We start from the raw sequence: 14702 nt of genomic DNA, 5'->3' as shown, positions 1-14702 counted from the left end.
ATTCCGAAGTCAAAAGGAAAGGAGGAGCAGCTGGGCATGGTGGCATATGTCTATAATCCCAGCAACTCAGGAGGCTAAAGCAGTAGGATTGTAAATTTGAGACTAGTCTCAGCATTTTAGCAAGACCTTATTAAAAGAAAAAAACAGGCTAGGAGTATAGCTCAGTGATTAAGCCTCAGGGGTTAATTTCCATTACCAAAAAACAAAAACAAACCAACAACAAAAACCTACAGATAAGGAGCTGCTGAGGTGATCATCTATCCCTGAGATCTTGGTTGCCTTCTGAGCTTCTACCTATCACCTATGGTTTCTTTCTATGTTTCTTCTCAGAATATAGCAGATGGGGTTTTCTCAGGCTTGTACAGATCAGAAGTTAGAATGAGACCTGCCTAAAGCTGGGCCCTCAAGATAGCATCTTTAGTTTTTTAAAAAAAAAGAAAAAAAAAAAACAGAAGAAAAATTTACAATTAACAGAAATTAGAAACATTTTCTATCTTAGCTTGGATTGAAGAATGGGGGTAGAGGGAGTCTTTAAAAATTTTTCCTGGTTTAGGAGTTTGTTTTATATGACTTGCATAATCTGGGAAAACTCTAAGCTGACAGAATAGCTAAAATTATATGGTTAGTAATAACCCAGGGCAACTGGCAAAAGCAAAAATTCTCTCTGGTATAATGTGCTTTCATCCTAGGCCCTCAGAAGCTTACTTCTTATAAATTATGTCAAACATGAGTGGAGGTGGCACTTCACCAGAGAGCATGAGCTGGGCTTTGGAGAGGCCCTGGTGCCGTCCCCAGCACCACCAAAAAAAGCTTGGGAGGCTAAGGCAGGAGGATCAGTTCAAAGGAGCCTCAGCAAAAGTGAAGCGCTAGGGGGTTGGGCTTGGTGGTAGAGCGCTTGCCTAGCATGTGTGAGGCCCTGGGTTCAATCCCCAGCGCCACACAAAAAAACATAAATAAACAAAATAAAGGTATTGTATCCATTTACAATTAAAAATATTTTTTAAAAAATGAGTGCTAAGCAACTCAGTAAGACTCTGTCTCAAAATACAAAATAGGGCTGGGGATATGGTTCTGTGGTCGAGTATTCTTGCCTTCAATCCCCAGTACTGGCCCCACCCCACCCCCAAAAATACAGCCATTTGAAATTTAATTTTAATTTAAGTACCCTGGGTTTTCTCTATATACTTTATCTCTGAATAGATGAGTTTATTTGTAAGGTGATGGCCAGACAGAAGGTCAGCCTGTGGCCTTAATAATGTTGATCTTCTCTTTCTTTTAATTTCTTATTAGGGGGGCTGGGGTTGTGGCTCAGAGGTAGAGCACTCACCTACGATGTGTGGGGTACTGAGTTCGATCCTCAGAACCACATAAAAATAAAATAGAGATGTTGTGTCCACCTATAGCTGAAAAATAAATATTTTTTAAAAAATTTCTTTTTGGGGCTTAATAAGGTTTAATGATTTTTAACCTAATTTCTTATTGTTTTGACACATACCTTTGTTTTTATTAGAATACTAATCTTTTAATGCCCTATATAAAGGTTTGTTTAAATTTTGATACATCAATTGAAATATTATTATGAAATAATAGGGTAAGAAACTGATCAAACTTCTAATAAAGATGTGTTAGAATAATATGAGGAAATTATTGGAGGGAGGGCTAATTGGTTTTGCTTTCTCTATGATGAGATTATTTTTTTCATTTTCCCAAAGTGAAAAGGCTATTGCTAGTTTAGATTTTTCCTACTGCACCCCTATCCCAGGGACTTCTTTTTTCCTGCAGCACTGGGGAAGGCACCAGGGCCTCACACATGTCAGGCGAGCACATTACCTCTGAGCTACACTCCATCCTCTTCATACCTTTTTTAGTTATAAAGGTAATTTAAGGAAATACTTGCAGGAGAAAAAGTGTACCAGAAATTTCTTCTAAGAGGGGAAAACAAAAGCAAAAAACTTTCTGGTCCACATCTGCCTTCTCTTTCTTATGGATCTTTCTTCCTTATTTCTTTCCATCCATCCTAACAATCCTTCATTTATTCAAAGTGGAATAATGTATGTTTTGACTCGGGCATCCTGAACAATTTTCTTTTGCCAATATAAGTCTACACAGTATTCTGTTAGTTAATGAGGTTTGATGTTTTTATAAAACTATTAATTTTTGAAGAGTTATTTAAAACAGTAAATTTTTACTGGTGACACATTAAATCTTATTCTGATACATTCCCCCACCTCAATTCTATATTCTTTATAATGAGGGAATTTAGAACTGGGAAGATAGCTCAATGATAGAGCTAGCATTTGTGAGGCTCTGGATTCAGTCCCCAGCACTATAAGGGGGAAAAGAAGAAGCAGCAGCTAAAATGATGGAATTTTCACTAATCACTTAATTAGATGACTATCTTATGTACTTGACCCATTCACCTCAGCAGATACTTGTGATCTGTGCAGCACTTCTGATAAGCAGTAAGGTTTTTAGTTGTGGGTCTTAGAATAAAAGTTTAGAAAAAAAATGCTAAGAAAATTAGAGTATAACAGCATTCTTAACAGCTTACTTACTGTAATACCTTAGGAGGTGATAGGAAAGAACCTTCCTCTCCATTCTTTCCCCACTATGCTTAAGGTAAGTGCTATGGTTGTATTAATCACTAATACTTGTTATATACTCTGGGTTGGAGTTTGGGTTTGTTTGTTTTTAAGAAACTGAAGAGACTTTGAAATGACTTATGTAATAATTTAGTCTCTTTGTTAAGAAAGTTAATTTTTTGAGAAATTAGTATCCTCTTGGGCATTCAAAGTTATAACTTCTAATATACCCTTATTTTCTTTCTTTATTTATTTTTATGTGGTGCTGAGAATCAAACCCAGTGCCTCACACATGCTAGGCAAGCGCTCTACCATTGAGCCACAACCCCAGCCCCATATACCCTTATTTTCTTAGCACAGGTCCTTGCTCATAGTGGACACCCAGTAAATATATGTTGAAAAATTACAACGTATAATGACTTGTACCAGATGACTAGAAAACATGATTTAAATATGCTCAGAAAATTCATCTTTTTTGTCAATTTGATGTGCCATTTTCCTTATGTACTGTCTGTGAATAGCTGTGGCAAAGGGTATAGAGTCAGAGGATCAGCATTCTTGCAAACCTTACTAGACAAGAAGAATAGTCTTGGACTGGGGATATAGCTCAGTTGGTAGGGTGCTTGCCTCACATGCACAAGGCCCTGGGTTAAATCCCCAACACCACAAAAAAAAAAAAAAGAGAGAGAGAGAAAGAAGGGTAGCGTCTTAATATAAAGGCACAGTTTTCTCCTGGAGAATAAAAAGAGAAAAATCTCTAAGCAGATGGATTTGGAGTAGGTTTTGAAGATCGGATGCTGATGGGCTATAGAAATTGAGCTCCTCAGTCACTGCTATGTATTAGTCTTTTGACCTCATTTTTAGCTGTTGTCTTAGAATGTCTGTCAAGGGTATGGCAGTGCAGTGTATTAGATACTTTGTCTAGTGAGGACAGCTCAGTCAAGAGCTCTGTTCTCTTGAAAATTATTTTTATTTTGGCAGTCTGTCAAGATTTTCCAATAGAAAAACTATTTTTAGTTGTCATGATAGTTTCTTGGTCCTTTAAAAACTGACTTTCTAATTTTTTTAAAACTGTTTGTACTTTTTCTAATATAATGCTGCTTATGTTAGGAGTGTAGCCCAAAAAAGGACCAGAAAGCTCCTGCATCCTTGGTGGCTTCAGCCAGTGGTCCTTCCACAAGCTCCAGCACTTCTGTTGTTGCCTCAACCAGCTCCAGCTCAACACCAGCCCAGGAAACCATCTGCCTCGACGACTCCCTAGACGAAGACCTTTCTTACCACTCACCTTCACTAGATCTTGTTTCTGAAGCTTTAGCTGTCATCAACAATGGGAATAAGGGCCCTACAGTTGGTCCAAGAATAAACATGCCAACTACAAAACCTCGTCCAGGACTGAGAGAAGAAAAATTAGCAAGTATCATGAGTAAGCTGCCACTGACTACTCCCAAAAAACTAGATTCTACTCAGACTGCACATTCATCGAGTCTTATTGCTGGCCACACTGGGCCAGTACCAAAGAAACCCCAGGATTTAGCTCATACTGGCATCTCTTCAGGCCTTATTGCTGGTTCTTCAATTCAGAACCCTAAAGTTTCCTTAGAACCTTTGCCAGCCAGGCTACTTCAGCAAGGACTACAAAGGTCAAGCCAGATTCATGCTTCTTCCTCTTCGCAGACTCATGTCTCCTCTTCCCAAGCCCAAGTTGCTGCCTCCTCTCATGCTCTGGGAACATCCGAGGCCCAAGAAGCTTCTTCATTAACACAAGTAACAAAGGTGCACCAGCATTCAGCTGTCCAACAGAACTATGTGTCTCCATTACAAGCAACCATTAGTAAATCACATACCAACCCAGTGGTGAAATTAAGTAATAATCCCCAGCTTACCTGTTCATCCCCACTCATTAAGACTTCAGAGAAGCCACTTATATACCGCCTTCCCTTATCTACGCCCTCGCCTGGAAATGGTTCTCAGGGGTCCCACCCCCTGGTTTCTAGGACAGCACCGAGCACCACTACCTCTAGTAACTATTTAGCCAAGGCTATGGTGTCACAGATTTCCACGCAGGGTTTCAAATCTCCTTTTTCAATGGCTGCATCCCCAAAACTTGCCGCATCTCCCAAACCTGCTACATCTCCCAAACCCTTGCCCTCACCCAAGCCTTCTGCTTCACCCAAGCCCTCTCTTTCAGCTAAGCCTTCAGTATCAACTAAACTTATTTCTAAGTCCAACCCCACTCCCAAGCCTACTGTATCCCCAAGTTCTTCCAGTCCAAGTGCACTAGTAGCCCAGAGTTGCCACTCCACCAGTAACAACCCAGTTCATAAACAGCCCAGTGGAGTCAACATCAGCAGGCAGTCTCCCACCTTGAATTTATTGCCCTCTAATCGCACTTCAGGCCTTCCATCTACAAAAAATCTTCAGGCCCCTTCAAAACTAACAAACTCATCATCCACTGGAACTGTTGGGAAGAACAGCTTGAGTGGAATTGCAATGAATGTACCTGCCAGCAGAGGTAGCAACCTTAACTCAAGCGGAACTAATAGAACTAGTCTATCTGGGGGAACAGGAAGTGGAACACAGGGTGCTACTAAACCGTTGTCTACTCCACATAGACCATCTTCAGCCTCAGGGTCTTCAGTGGTAACAGCCAGTGTGCAGGTATGTATGTTCTGGATGTTCATCTGATAAAATTAGTCACTTTAATGAGCTTACTATAATATATATACACTGTTTATTATAGGCTGATTACAGCATGGCCATGGAATATTCCTGGTGTTGACAGCACAGTGATGGACACATATGTGAATAAGGTTTTTTGGGGAGGATGTGGATTTTTTTTCTAGCAAAGTATCATGTTTACCTTAACATTTGTTGACAATTACAACTGAAGTGCATATTTAGAACTCTATTTAAAAAGTTGAAAAGTAGTAGCTTATTAATTTAACATACATTCACTTGTCTCTTCCCTTTTCTCCTGAAATTTTTTAGTCAAATTTATTCATTTGTATTATTTTTTCTTTTTTTAAGCATTTATCTTCTCGGGTTTCAAATTTTTACATTAATTTTATAGTAATTTATATGTAATTCTCTTCTGTCAAATGGTGTCAATAGTTCTTTTATGCCACACTTTCCCTGGTCATGAGTTTTAACTTAAACTTGCCCCTCAAATTAGCTGGAGTGCCTTACGTAGGAATCTGTGTGAAGGATAGCACAGATGGCCCTTTACTGTAGCTTTTGCATACACATTCATTTTTCTGTGCTGTCACACTTTAGTGCATATGTACTTCTTGGGTCATTAACTGTTTCATTCCAAAATCTTAAATATTGCTCCCCTGACCCTTGGTTAGTGTTAAGATTATAGAAAAGTTTAAAGCCATACTGATTTTTAAATTCCCTTTTACGAGTAATTTGTTTTCTTTGCCTAAATGCTAGTAAAATTTTTCTCTTTTTCCTTGAAATCCAAGTGTTGTTAGACTATGGCCAGGTTTGCCTAGTTTTCATTAATTTTGCACCTAAAATAGTAACACCTCTTAATTTCAGACCTGGCTGATTTTTTTTTCAGTCCAAGAATATTGGTTTCATTTATCCTAGGTTTTTTGAGAAGTCTTTATTATTCATACATTTCATTGCTGCATTCAATATCATTTTTACTCTTCAAGAAAGTTTGTTTGACATAATATTCTGTTTCATAACCAGCTTTTAAAAAAATGTACCATGATATGCAAGGTCTTTGGTTTTTAAAATATTCTTTGAAAACATTACTTTTATTGTTTTTTGAAATTGTATTGTCTAAGAAATTACTCTGAAAACTTTGTTCTGCCTCCTATGTATGTGGACTAGGAATGTGTAACGTAAGGATTTCTCTTTGCTATTTGTAGAGGTACCCTACTGTTCATTGCTATATAAGGGTTTATGTTCAATACTATTTAATACCCAAGTTATCATGCTGTCCTTTAAGTAGGTTTAGCAATGACTTCCAAAATTCTAATGTAGAACAAATTCAGTTGAATGGTACTTCAGTAATTGAAGTATTGAAGTATTAACTGATGTTTTATCTGTATAATTTTACTTAAGTCAAAAATAAGAAATTAAAGCTGAGCAGGAGGTGGCAGGATCCTATAGTTCCAGCTACTTAGGAGCCTGAGGCAGAAGGATCACTTGAGTCCAGGAGTTCAAGGTCAACATGGGTAACATTGTGAGATCCAGTCTCAAAAAAAGAAGAGGTTTGTATGTAGCTCAGGGGTTGTTTAGTTGGCTATCATGCAAGGTCCTTGGTATGATCCCCAGCACTGCGAAAAAGAAAAAGAAAGGAAAAGAAATAATGAAACAAAATTGTTATTAGAGATTGCAAATTAAATTTTTAATTATAGGTAAAGACTGGGAATTATTCCTCATTGCTTTTGTGTTATCTTTGCTAAAAAGTTGACACTTTTTTTTAAAAAATTAACTTTTAATTTGATCAAAGGAATCACTAGAATTCTCTCAAAAATGACATTTGCCTACTCCATAGCCTTCTTTTTAGCATCACTTTTAAATATTTTTCTTCTACATATTTATTTCTAAATAACAGTAGTAATTAGAAAACTCTTAAGTTTATCAATTTTAGTACTATAGTATCTTTTATCTTTTTATTATGAAAAATGAGACTCATAGTTCTCTTATACGTACCTGCCTTATTCTTCTCAAAGAAAAATTACAATTTTGGGTTAAATTCTTGGCTACGTGGGCTGGGGAGATAGCTCAGTTGGTAGAGTGCTTGCCTCGCATGCACAGGGCCCTGGTGGGTTCAATCCAACAGCACCACACACACACACAAAAATCTTCACTATGTAAATATTGTCTCTCTTGAGCTAAATATCATAATTGTGGTTTTATTTGCTTGCTTTATAAATTTTGGGGGGTGGTTCCTAGAGCTAAAAAAGAAAAATTTTTTTACTTGTTTCTTTTTCTTTGAGTATAAGTTTAAAACTTTCTTCATCCTTTGTCATCTGCAGAATCTATCCATTCTATATTTTCTCCAAAGAATTTCCTGTGTTTGATCATTTATTTCCAAAGAACCCAGATACTGTCTAACAAAGAATTGGTTTGCCAACAAGAAATCTGTATGCCAGAATTTGTGTTTCTGACAAGTAACTACTCCCTCCTTGTTTTCTTTGTTTCCCAAATGGCTTTATAATGTGGAGAATCCAATGTCCCTGCCTTCATATCTGATCTAATTTTTTTTCTCTTACTTCTTTGACTGAAGAAAGGTCATTTCTACCCTTTGTGAACCTAAGGTGGTTTTCTTATTGACATAGCATCCATTGAAGTCTCATCAGCTACCTTATAGCCTCCAGATCTGTCCTAGCACTTTACCCTGAAAGCAGACTTCCTGTGAAGTATTCACCTCCTGTCTGAAAGGCATCTGAAGCTATCTACTCATTTGCAGTGAAAATGACAGGCCCTTTAACAAAGGACATAAGTTAAAATCTTTCTGGGTTCAAGCTACTACCTCTGCCTACTTTCTGTTTAACAGTATTCCACCCAGAGATTTTCTGTTCTTTCTTACTCTTCAATATACAGATTTTCTATGAATCCTGTCATTGCTACTTTATAATTCCAAAACCCACTTATTCATTCAGTAAATGTTGATTGAGTATGTACTATGTGCCAGGCACTCTTGTAGGTATTGAGGAACACTGTTCCTTTCTCATGGAGCATATATTTTAGGTGGAAAGATGAGTTAAACACAGTTTTTTTAAAAACATAACAAGTACTTTGGAAAAAAAATAATAAAGCACCAATAAAGAGGTGCTAACAGAAAAAAGAATGAAGTAGCCTCTTTGAGGAGGTAGCATTTAAACTAAGGATCAAATGAACAGGAGCTAGTCTTGTAAAGTCCAGGTGATAAGGAATGGCAGTGTGAAGACATTGAGGGGGAAAAAGAGCCTGAGTTGAAGGCCTAGACTGTTGGGGGAAAGAGACCTCACTGTGTCATGGAGAACTTTGTCAGGGTGCACCACAGTAATACTTTTGGATTTTATTCTGTATGTAGCAGGAATGCTATTGGAGAGTAGTCTTAAACAGAGGAGTGGTGTGGTCTAATTTATGTTTTGAAAGATCACTGTAGGTACTGTAGAGAATAGGGGACAGATGCAAAATAGAACAAAAATACCAAAATAGAACACATGGTTTAAAAAGGTTTCATGCCCACCATAGGAAGAAAAAGGTTTCCCTTCTTATTTTCCCTGGTTATGGGGCATTGTCTGAACTGTTCACCTACTTCATGATGAATGTTAGCAGCAGACTCCTCGCTTCTGAAAGAGCTCCATAATAATTGCACACATAACATTTAAATTTTCTGGTGCTTCAGTTTAGATTTATAAACAAAGGTGGGTATGGAAATTCTTAGAAAGTATAAAGTGTTAGTTATGGCATGTTTTTTTTTTTTTTTTTTTGGTTGTTGCTAATACTCAAGTTATTTAGTTTTGAACTTGCCCTAATTTATATTTTCCATCCATTTTAGTGCTTCAATTAGACTCCCCCAGAAAAAAATTTAAAAGGTTCTCCTTATTAGATTTAGTGTTTTTCACTGGGGGTCACCAGTCGAGCACACAACCTTGGAGATTCTATATCATCCTTGTCATTGCCTTCTGTCATAAAATTATGATTAAAATGAAGAAACGACTTGCTAATTTTTAAATGCTTTTGTCCTAGTCATTTTAAGACATTATTAACTCTAACTTGGTAATTTTTTTCTTAAATGCAACTCTTTGTATCATAGTTGGCACAGTAGAGGAAAAAACTGGCAAATTTAAAAAGCTGTCAAGTCCAAGTGTAAACTGATGAAGATGTGTACTAAAATAAGAAGTGGTTCTGGTAAAAAAAGAAGGAATGGGTTTGTTGACTATGAGCTTATCTCATCCTTCATTTTATGAGGCTTGAAAAATAAGGTTCCCAGCCTCAGTGGCTAGAAAGGAGCAGACTTTCCAGCTAGCAGGAGGTGGGGCTGACTGGAGAAGGAGATTCCAGTTCGGGACACGTCAGGTCAGTGAGTTTCAGATGCACCAGTGTGACCTTTCACCAAACTGGCATATACACAGGATTAGAGTTGAAACAAGAGGCCACAAATGTCAATGATAGCAAAGGAGATGAGAGAAGGGGAGGAAATAAAAGAACAAGTGCAATAACCAAAGTAAAAGACTTTTAAAGAACATTCTTCACGTTTTGTCCAGCAGTGGCATGAACTCTTTAAGCGTACAAATCCATGTAGTGTTCCATACACATACAGAAAAATTGTGTATATTTTCCTTATAGTTGACTAAGTAATAATACCACCACTTTTTATTAGAATGGGGTTTGGGGTAGAAATAACAACCAAAATAAAACTGATAATAGCTCACATTTATTATTGACTAAAAAAATTTAAAGAATTCCATTTTCTTGACCTCATTTATAACTATAAAGTTTTTAACTGAATATATTTTGTATTTTTAACTGTATATATTTTGTAAAATAAGGCTGCAAAAGAAAACTCAGTGGCACAAACTTGATAGTATCAAATATTTGTTGATAATTACATGTAGAAAAGAAAAAAAGTCAAAATGGGAAAAATCATTTAATTGCAGCATACAAAATTCCTGAAAGAAGTAAATTAGCTTAAGGGGTATATTTATGTAGTTTTCCAATGAAAGCTCATCAGTGTTAGCATATTTCTGATCTATATGCCTTTATTCACAAACAGCACCTCAAAGATCAGGTGGAGGAGCATGAAAACACTAGTTTACCTTTTACCTTAGGGAGTCTTAAATATTTAAGTAGTGATGTGGACATCAGCTTTCAGAGGGTAAGGAGAAACTAGATGTGGAAAAGAAAGCTGTGAGTTCAGCAAGTTTAATAATAAAAGGAAGACAAATAAGTTAGGTTGTTACTAGGAGTTGGAGAAGAGTCAAGAATAACTGTGACTGTAAATATGAATTAGAGGTCTGTATATGAGAAGCAGAGGAAACATGGAAAAAAATGTGATACTGGAGATTTCTATAAGAAAGCTCTGCAAGGTGGGATTTGTGGCACAAGCCAGGTGGTTGTCAGTTACCCATGGGGAAGGGCAGGTAAGGCTAAAGATGAGGAAGAACATCCAGGTGACTTCATCTCTTTATAGGTGTTGTCGTGGAAGTCAAGACTATAGATTAGGGGCTGGCAAGAGCAGCGGTTGCACAGATTGTGCCAGGAGAGATGGTGACAAGCCAGAAGATGAGTTTTTTTAGTAGTGTTAAGGATTGAACCATATGAAATTGCATGGAATTATTTCTATACTGATACATGTCTGTAGGCCTGGAGCAAAAGTGAAGAAGTGGAAATGTACGGGTAGAAGTTAGATTAGGAGAGTGAATCATGTTGACCAGTTAAGAGGGGGTCTAAAGTGGTGAATAGCTGAATTTCTGTAAAGAAATTCTAAATGTAATTTGCAGATTTTCAAAATCAATATTGGTAGCTCTTTAAAATGTAATTTTCACCTCAGTCTTATTTTCTCTCACAGAGTTTATTAGAACAAGACACAGTCTTGCATCCATGAGGATATTAAATACAATAAATCAATTTAGGTTGACTGCTCTATTATCTATTTTGACCCCTGGTTTCTGCACAGTCCACAGCAGGAGCATCATTATTGGCTAATGCCTCACCTCTGACTCTCATGACATCACCTTTGTCTGTAACAAATCAAAATGTGACTCCTTTTGGGATGCTGGGTGGCCTTGTTCCAGTGACCATGCCCTTCCAGTTTCCCTTGGAGCTACTTGGCTTTGGAACGGACACAGCTGGAGTGACAGCCACCTCAGGATCTACCTCAGCCGCTTTCCACCATAGCCTCACTCAGAGTAAGTGGGGCCTTTCTTTTCCTTGGCTGTCTAGTGTGAGAGAACAGGGAGCCTCAGTCATTGATTCTGACTGAGAGCAGTCCAGTTGGAATTCTGGGAGAATACAGGTTTTTTAAAAAAGAAGTATAGTTGATTTCATCTAGAAGTCAACTTACTGGACTCTGGGAATTTATTTACAGTTTTAGAATGTACTAATGAACCTTCTATACTGCACTTCTAAGTGAAATTATAAAAGGAAGTCAAATTTGTTGGGTTCTTTGCATATACTTATCTACATTTACATATGTAAACTTTTAAAAAATGTATATATTCTAGTTTTAGAAGGCCTTTGAATTCGGGGCTATGATGACATTAGATAAATTGAACTATTTTTAGGTTTGATTTTAAGAAAGCTTAAATCTTTGTTGAAAGATCACTGACAAATTCTGTTTTCTTCTCAGATTTACTAAAGGGTTTACAGCCAGGAGCTCAGCATACAGCAACACTTTCCCATTCACCTCTGCCTACACATTTACAGCAAACATTTAATGGTAAGAAAATGACCTATTTCTTCATCTCTCTATTATTTATATAGGTTTATAGATACAGATTATACTTTTCTGAAAACAATGTAAATGGAATGATAAAAGTTGGAAAAAATTTAATACCTGCTCATTGGCAACAAACTCACTTTAAAAGAAAGAAAATAGGTAAATGAGATCTTTTGTTATGAAAAGAGCCTTTTTGAAAGTATTTATTATATGGGAATGATAGCTAAGAAGATTCTTAAAAATAGTTAACAGAAGTCATTGCAAAATTATAGTAGTTTATATTTGTCAAAAGCTCACTAAATGCCATTTAGTCTTGTGTCTTTTTAATGCGATTAGTTATTTAATCTTCAGAACAAGCTCATGAATGATAAATAATGATCCCCATTTTACAGATCAGAAAATAATCAGAGATAAGCAACTTACCCAAGGTAACACACCAGTAAGTGGTCTGAGATACAAATCCAGAAAGCCTATGTTCTTTTTTTTTTAATAGTGTTAAAGATTGAATTCAGCACCTCATACATACAAATCACACACTCTACCACTGAGCTACACTCTCATCCAGGTTGTATTCTTCTTAACCATTAGACTTTCCTGCATCTTAGCATTGATTAAATTAATGTGGTTCATGCTATGTGTTATATACTTGCTTGCTGCCCTGCTAGCCCACTCTGAAATCCGATGTTGGATATTGGCCCTGTTTATAAAACATTGGCCTCCAGATTCTTTGTTGTTGGTTTTGTTTTGTTTTGTTTGGGGGTGGGGGATGTTGTTTTGTTTTGGTACCAGGGATTGAACCCAGGGGCATTCAACCACTGAAACATATTCCCAGCCTGTTTTTATTTTGAAATAAGCCCCCCACTAAGTTTTTTCAGGGCCTCACTAAATTGCTGAGGCTGGCCTTGAACTTGGAATCCTCCTGCCTCAGCCTTCTGAGCCACTGGGATTACAGGCATGTGTCACCAGGCCCAGATTCTTGCTCATACCACTAGGTGATCTCAGTGGACACCTAAAATACAATTCTGGAGGCCATTTTTAGGATCTTCTGAAGAGAAATAACTATTTATCCACCTTCTTTAACTTTGGAAATTGAGAAGAACCTCGCTATTCTTTTTAACCACTTCGTTAAAAGTGATCTTTGAACCAGTTTACCATTGACCACAGTGCAGAAATGGGAGCTACATAACAACCTTGAGGCAATAAATTGCCATTAATCCTCTAAAAGACCAAAGGCAGGGGCTGGGGTTGTGGCTCAGACGAAAAGCACTCACCTAGCACACGTGAGGCACTGGGTTCGATCCTCAGCACCGCATTAAAAACTAAATAAAGGTTTGTGTCCACCTACAACTAAAGAATATATGATTAAAAAAAAAAAAAAACAAAGACCAAAGGCAGATGGAAGGAGCTCTGATGTACTATTGACAGTTTGGTGCTGTATATTTCAAAAATCTAGAAGAAAAAATTTTGAGGATTTTCACTATCAAAAATTTATTTTAAAAAAAGTTAAACCAGATTTGAGCATTACACTGAATATATGTATGAAACCTTCCATGCTATCCCATTAATGTGTACATCTTTTGTGGTTTTGTATATCAGTTAAAAATAAAAAATAACTGATCACAATGGCACACATCTATAATCCCAACGAAATAGGAGACTGAGGCAGGAGGATCACAAGTTTGAGGTTGGCTTCGGCAACTTAGACCCTGTTTCAAAATAAAATTTTTTAAAAAGGACTGGGGGTTTAGCTCAGTGGTGAACCACCCCTGGATTCAAGCCACAGTACCTAATAAATATTAATAAATAAATAAGACCAGGCTCATCCAGTTGTACAAAATGGGCAATACAAAGTAGTAACAAATATCAGCACTCCTGATCTTGCCGAACTTGATTAGGCTTACATTCATAAGGATGATTGCTCTGTGACTGAACTGGATCCTCCCTGACTGTGGACATTTGCTTAGTGTCATGATTCAGATGGGGACCATCTGCCTGCTCCTGGGGCAGATTGGCATGAGTATGACCATCTGTGAGGAATTATACAAACTGGATTTTTGTGACTCAAGAAGACCTCAGTATTCAGCTCTTATGTGAATCATCTTATTGTCTGCTCAATACCACCATTCCAGAACCAGAAGGGAGATATGACTATCCATATCTTCCAAATAATTAAAGTTAAAAAGTTTAAAATTTTTCATATAAAAACACTTTTTACCATAAAAAATTGAACTTGGGAATCAGACTTGAGTGGGCTGGGAATATAGCTCAGTTGGTAGAGTGTTTGCACAAGACCTTTGGTTCAATCCCCAGCACCATCAAAAAAAAAAAAAAGGATCAGCCTTGGGTTTTTAATTCCAGAACCGCCAATTGTAGCAGGATTCTTATTTGACCATCATTTCTCTTGCTTATAAATTGAGGACAAAAAGATGTTTTAAATAGACTTCTTATAGGACTCTAATAAAAATAACTGATTAAAGCTTCTAGCATGGTACTTGGTACGTAGTAAGAACCCAGTTAATGTTAATTCTCTTGTTTGAAACAATAGATCAGTAAGTTTTTTCTGTAAAGGACTTTGTAGGCATATGTTGTCTGTTGCCACTACTCAACCTTACCATTACAGGACAAAAACAACCATAGTCAATATGTAAACAAACAAGTTTGACAGGGTTCCAACAAAACTTTATTTACAAAAACAGGAGATAGGCCAGGTAAAGAATTTCACAGCCCAAGCC

The 14702-nt window shown here is 37.0% G+C and overlaps 1 protein-coding gene across 5 annotated transcripts in view; it reads left to right on the top strand.

The window, feature by feature from the left end:
• The window catches only part of Ubn2 (ubinuclein 2), a 79914-nt gene that overhangs the window by 54376 nt on the left and 10836 nt on the right, over positions 1-14702 (top strand). For 4 of the 5 annotated variants that reach the window (XM_048786853.1, XM_048786851.1, XM_048786855.1 and 1 more), the window contains exons 14-17: positions 2569-2619; positions 3693-5240; positions 11209-11440; positions 11881-11970. In XM_048786853.1, the coding sequence (XP_048642810.1) occupies positions 2569-2619; positions 3693-5240; positions 11209-11440; positions 11881-11970 (1921 nt within the window). The remainder of the gene's footprint in view (positions 1-2568; positions 2620-3692; positions 5241-11208; positions 11441-11880; positions 11971-14702) is intronic. The other variant, XM_015493782.2, reaches the window with a different exon arrangement.

The sequence above is a fragment of the Marmota marmota genome, unplaced genomic scaffold, assembly GCF_001458135.2.
Source record: "Marmota marmota marmota unplaced genomic scaffold, marMar, whole genome shotgun sequence".
Taxonomy (NCBI): Eukaryota; Metazoa; Chordata; class Mammalia; order Rodentia; family Sciuridae; genus Marmota; species Marmota marmota.
This window is presented reverse-complemented; position numbering and strand designations above follow the sequence as displayed.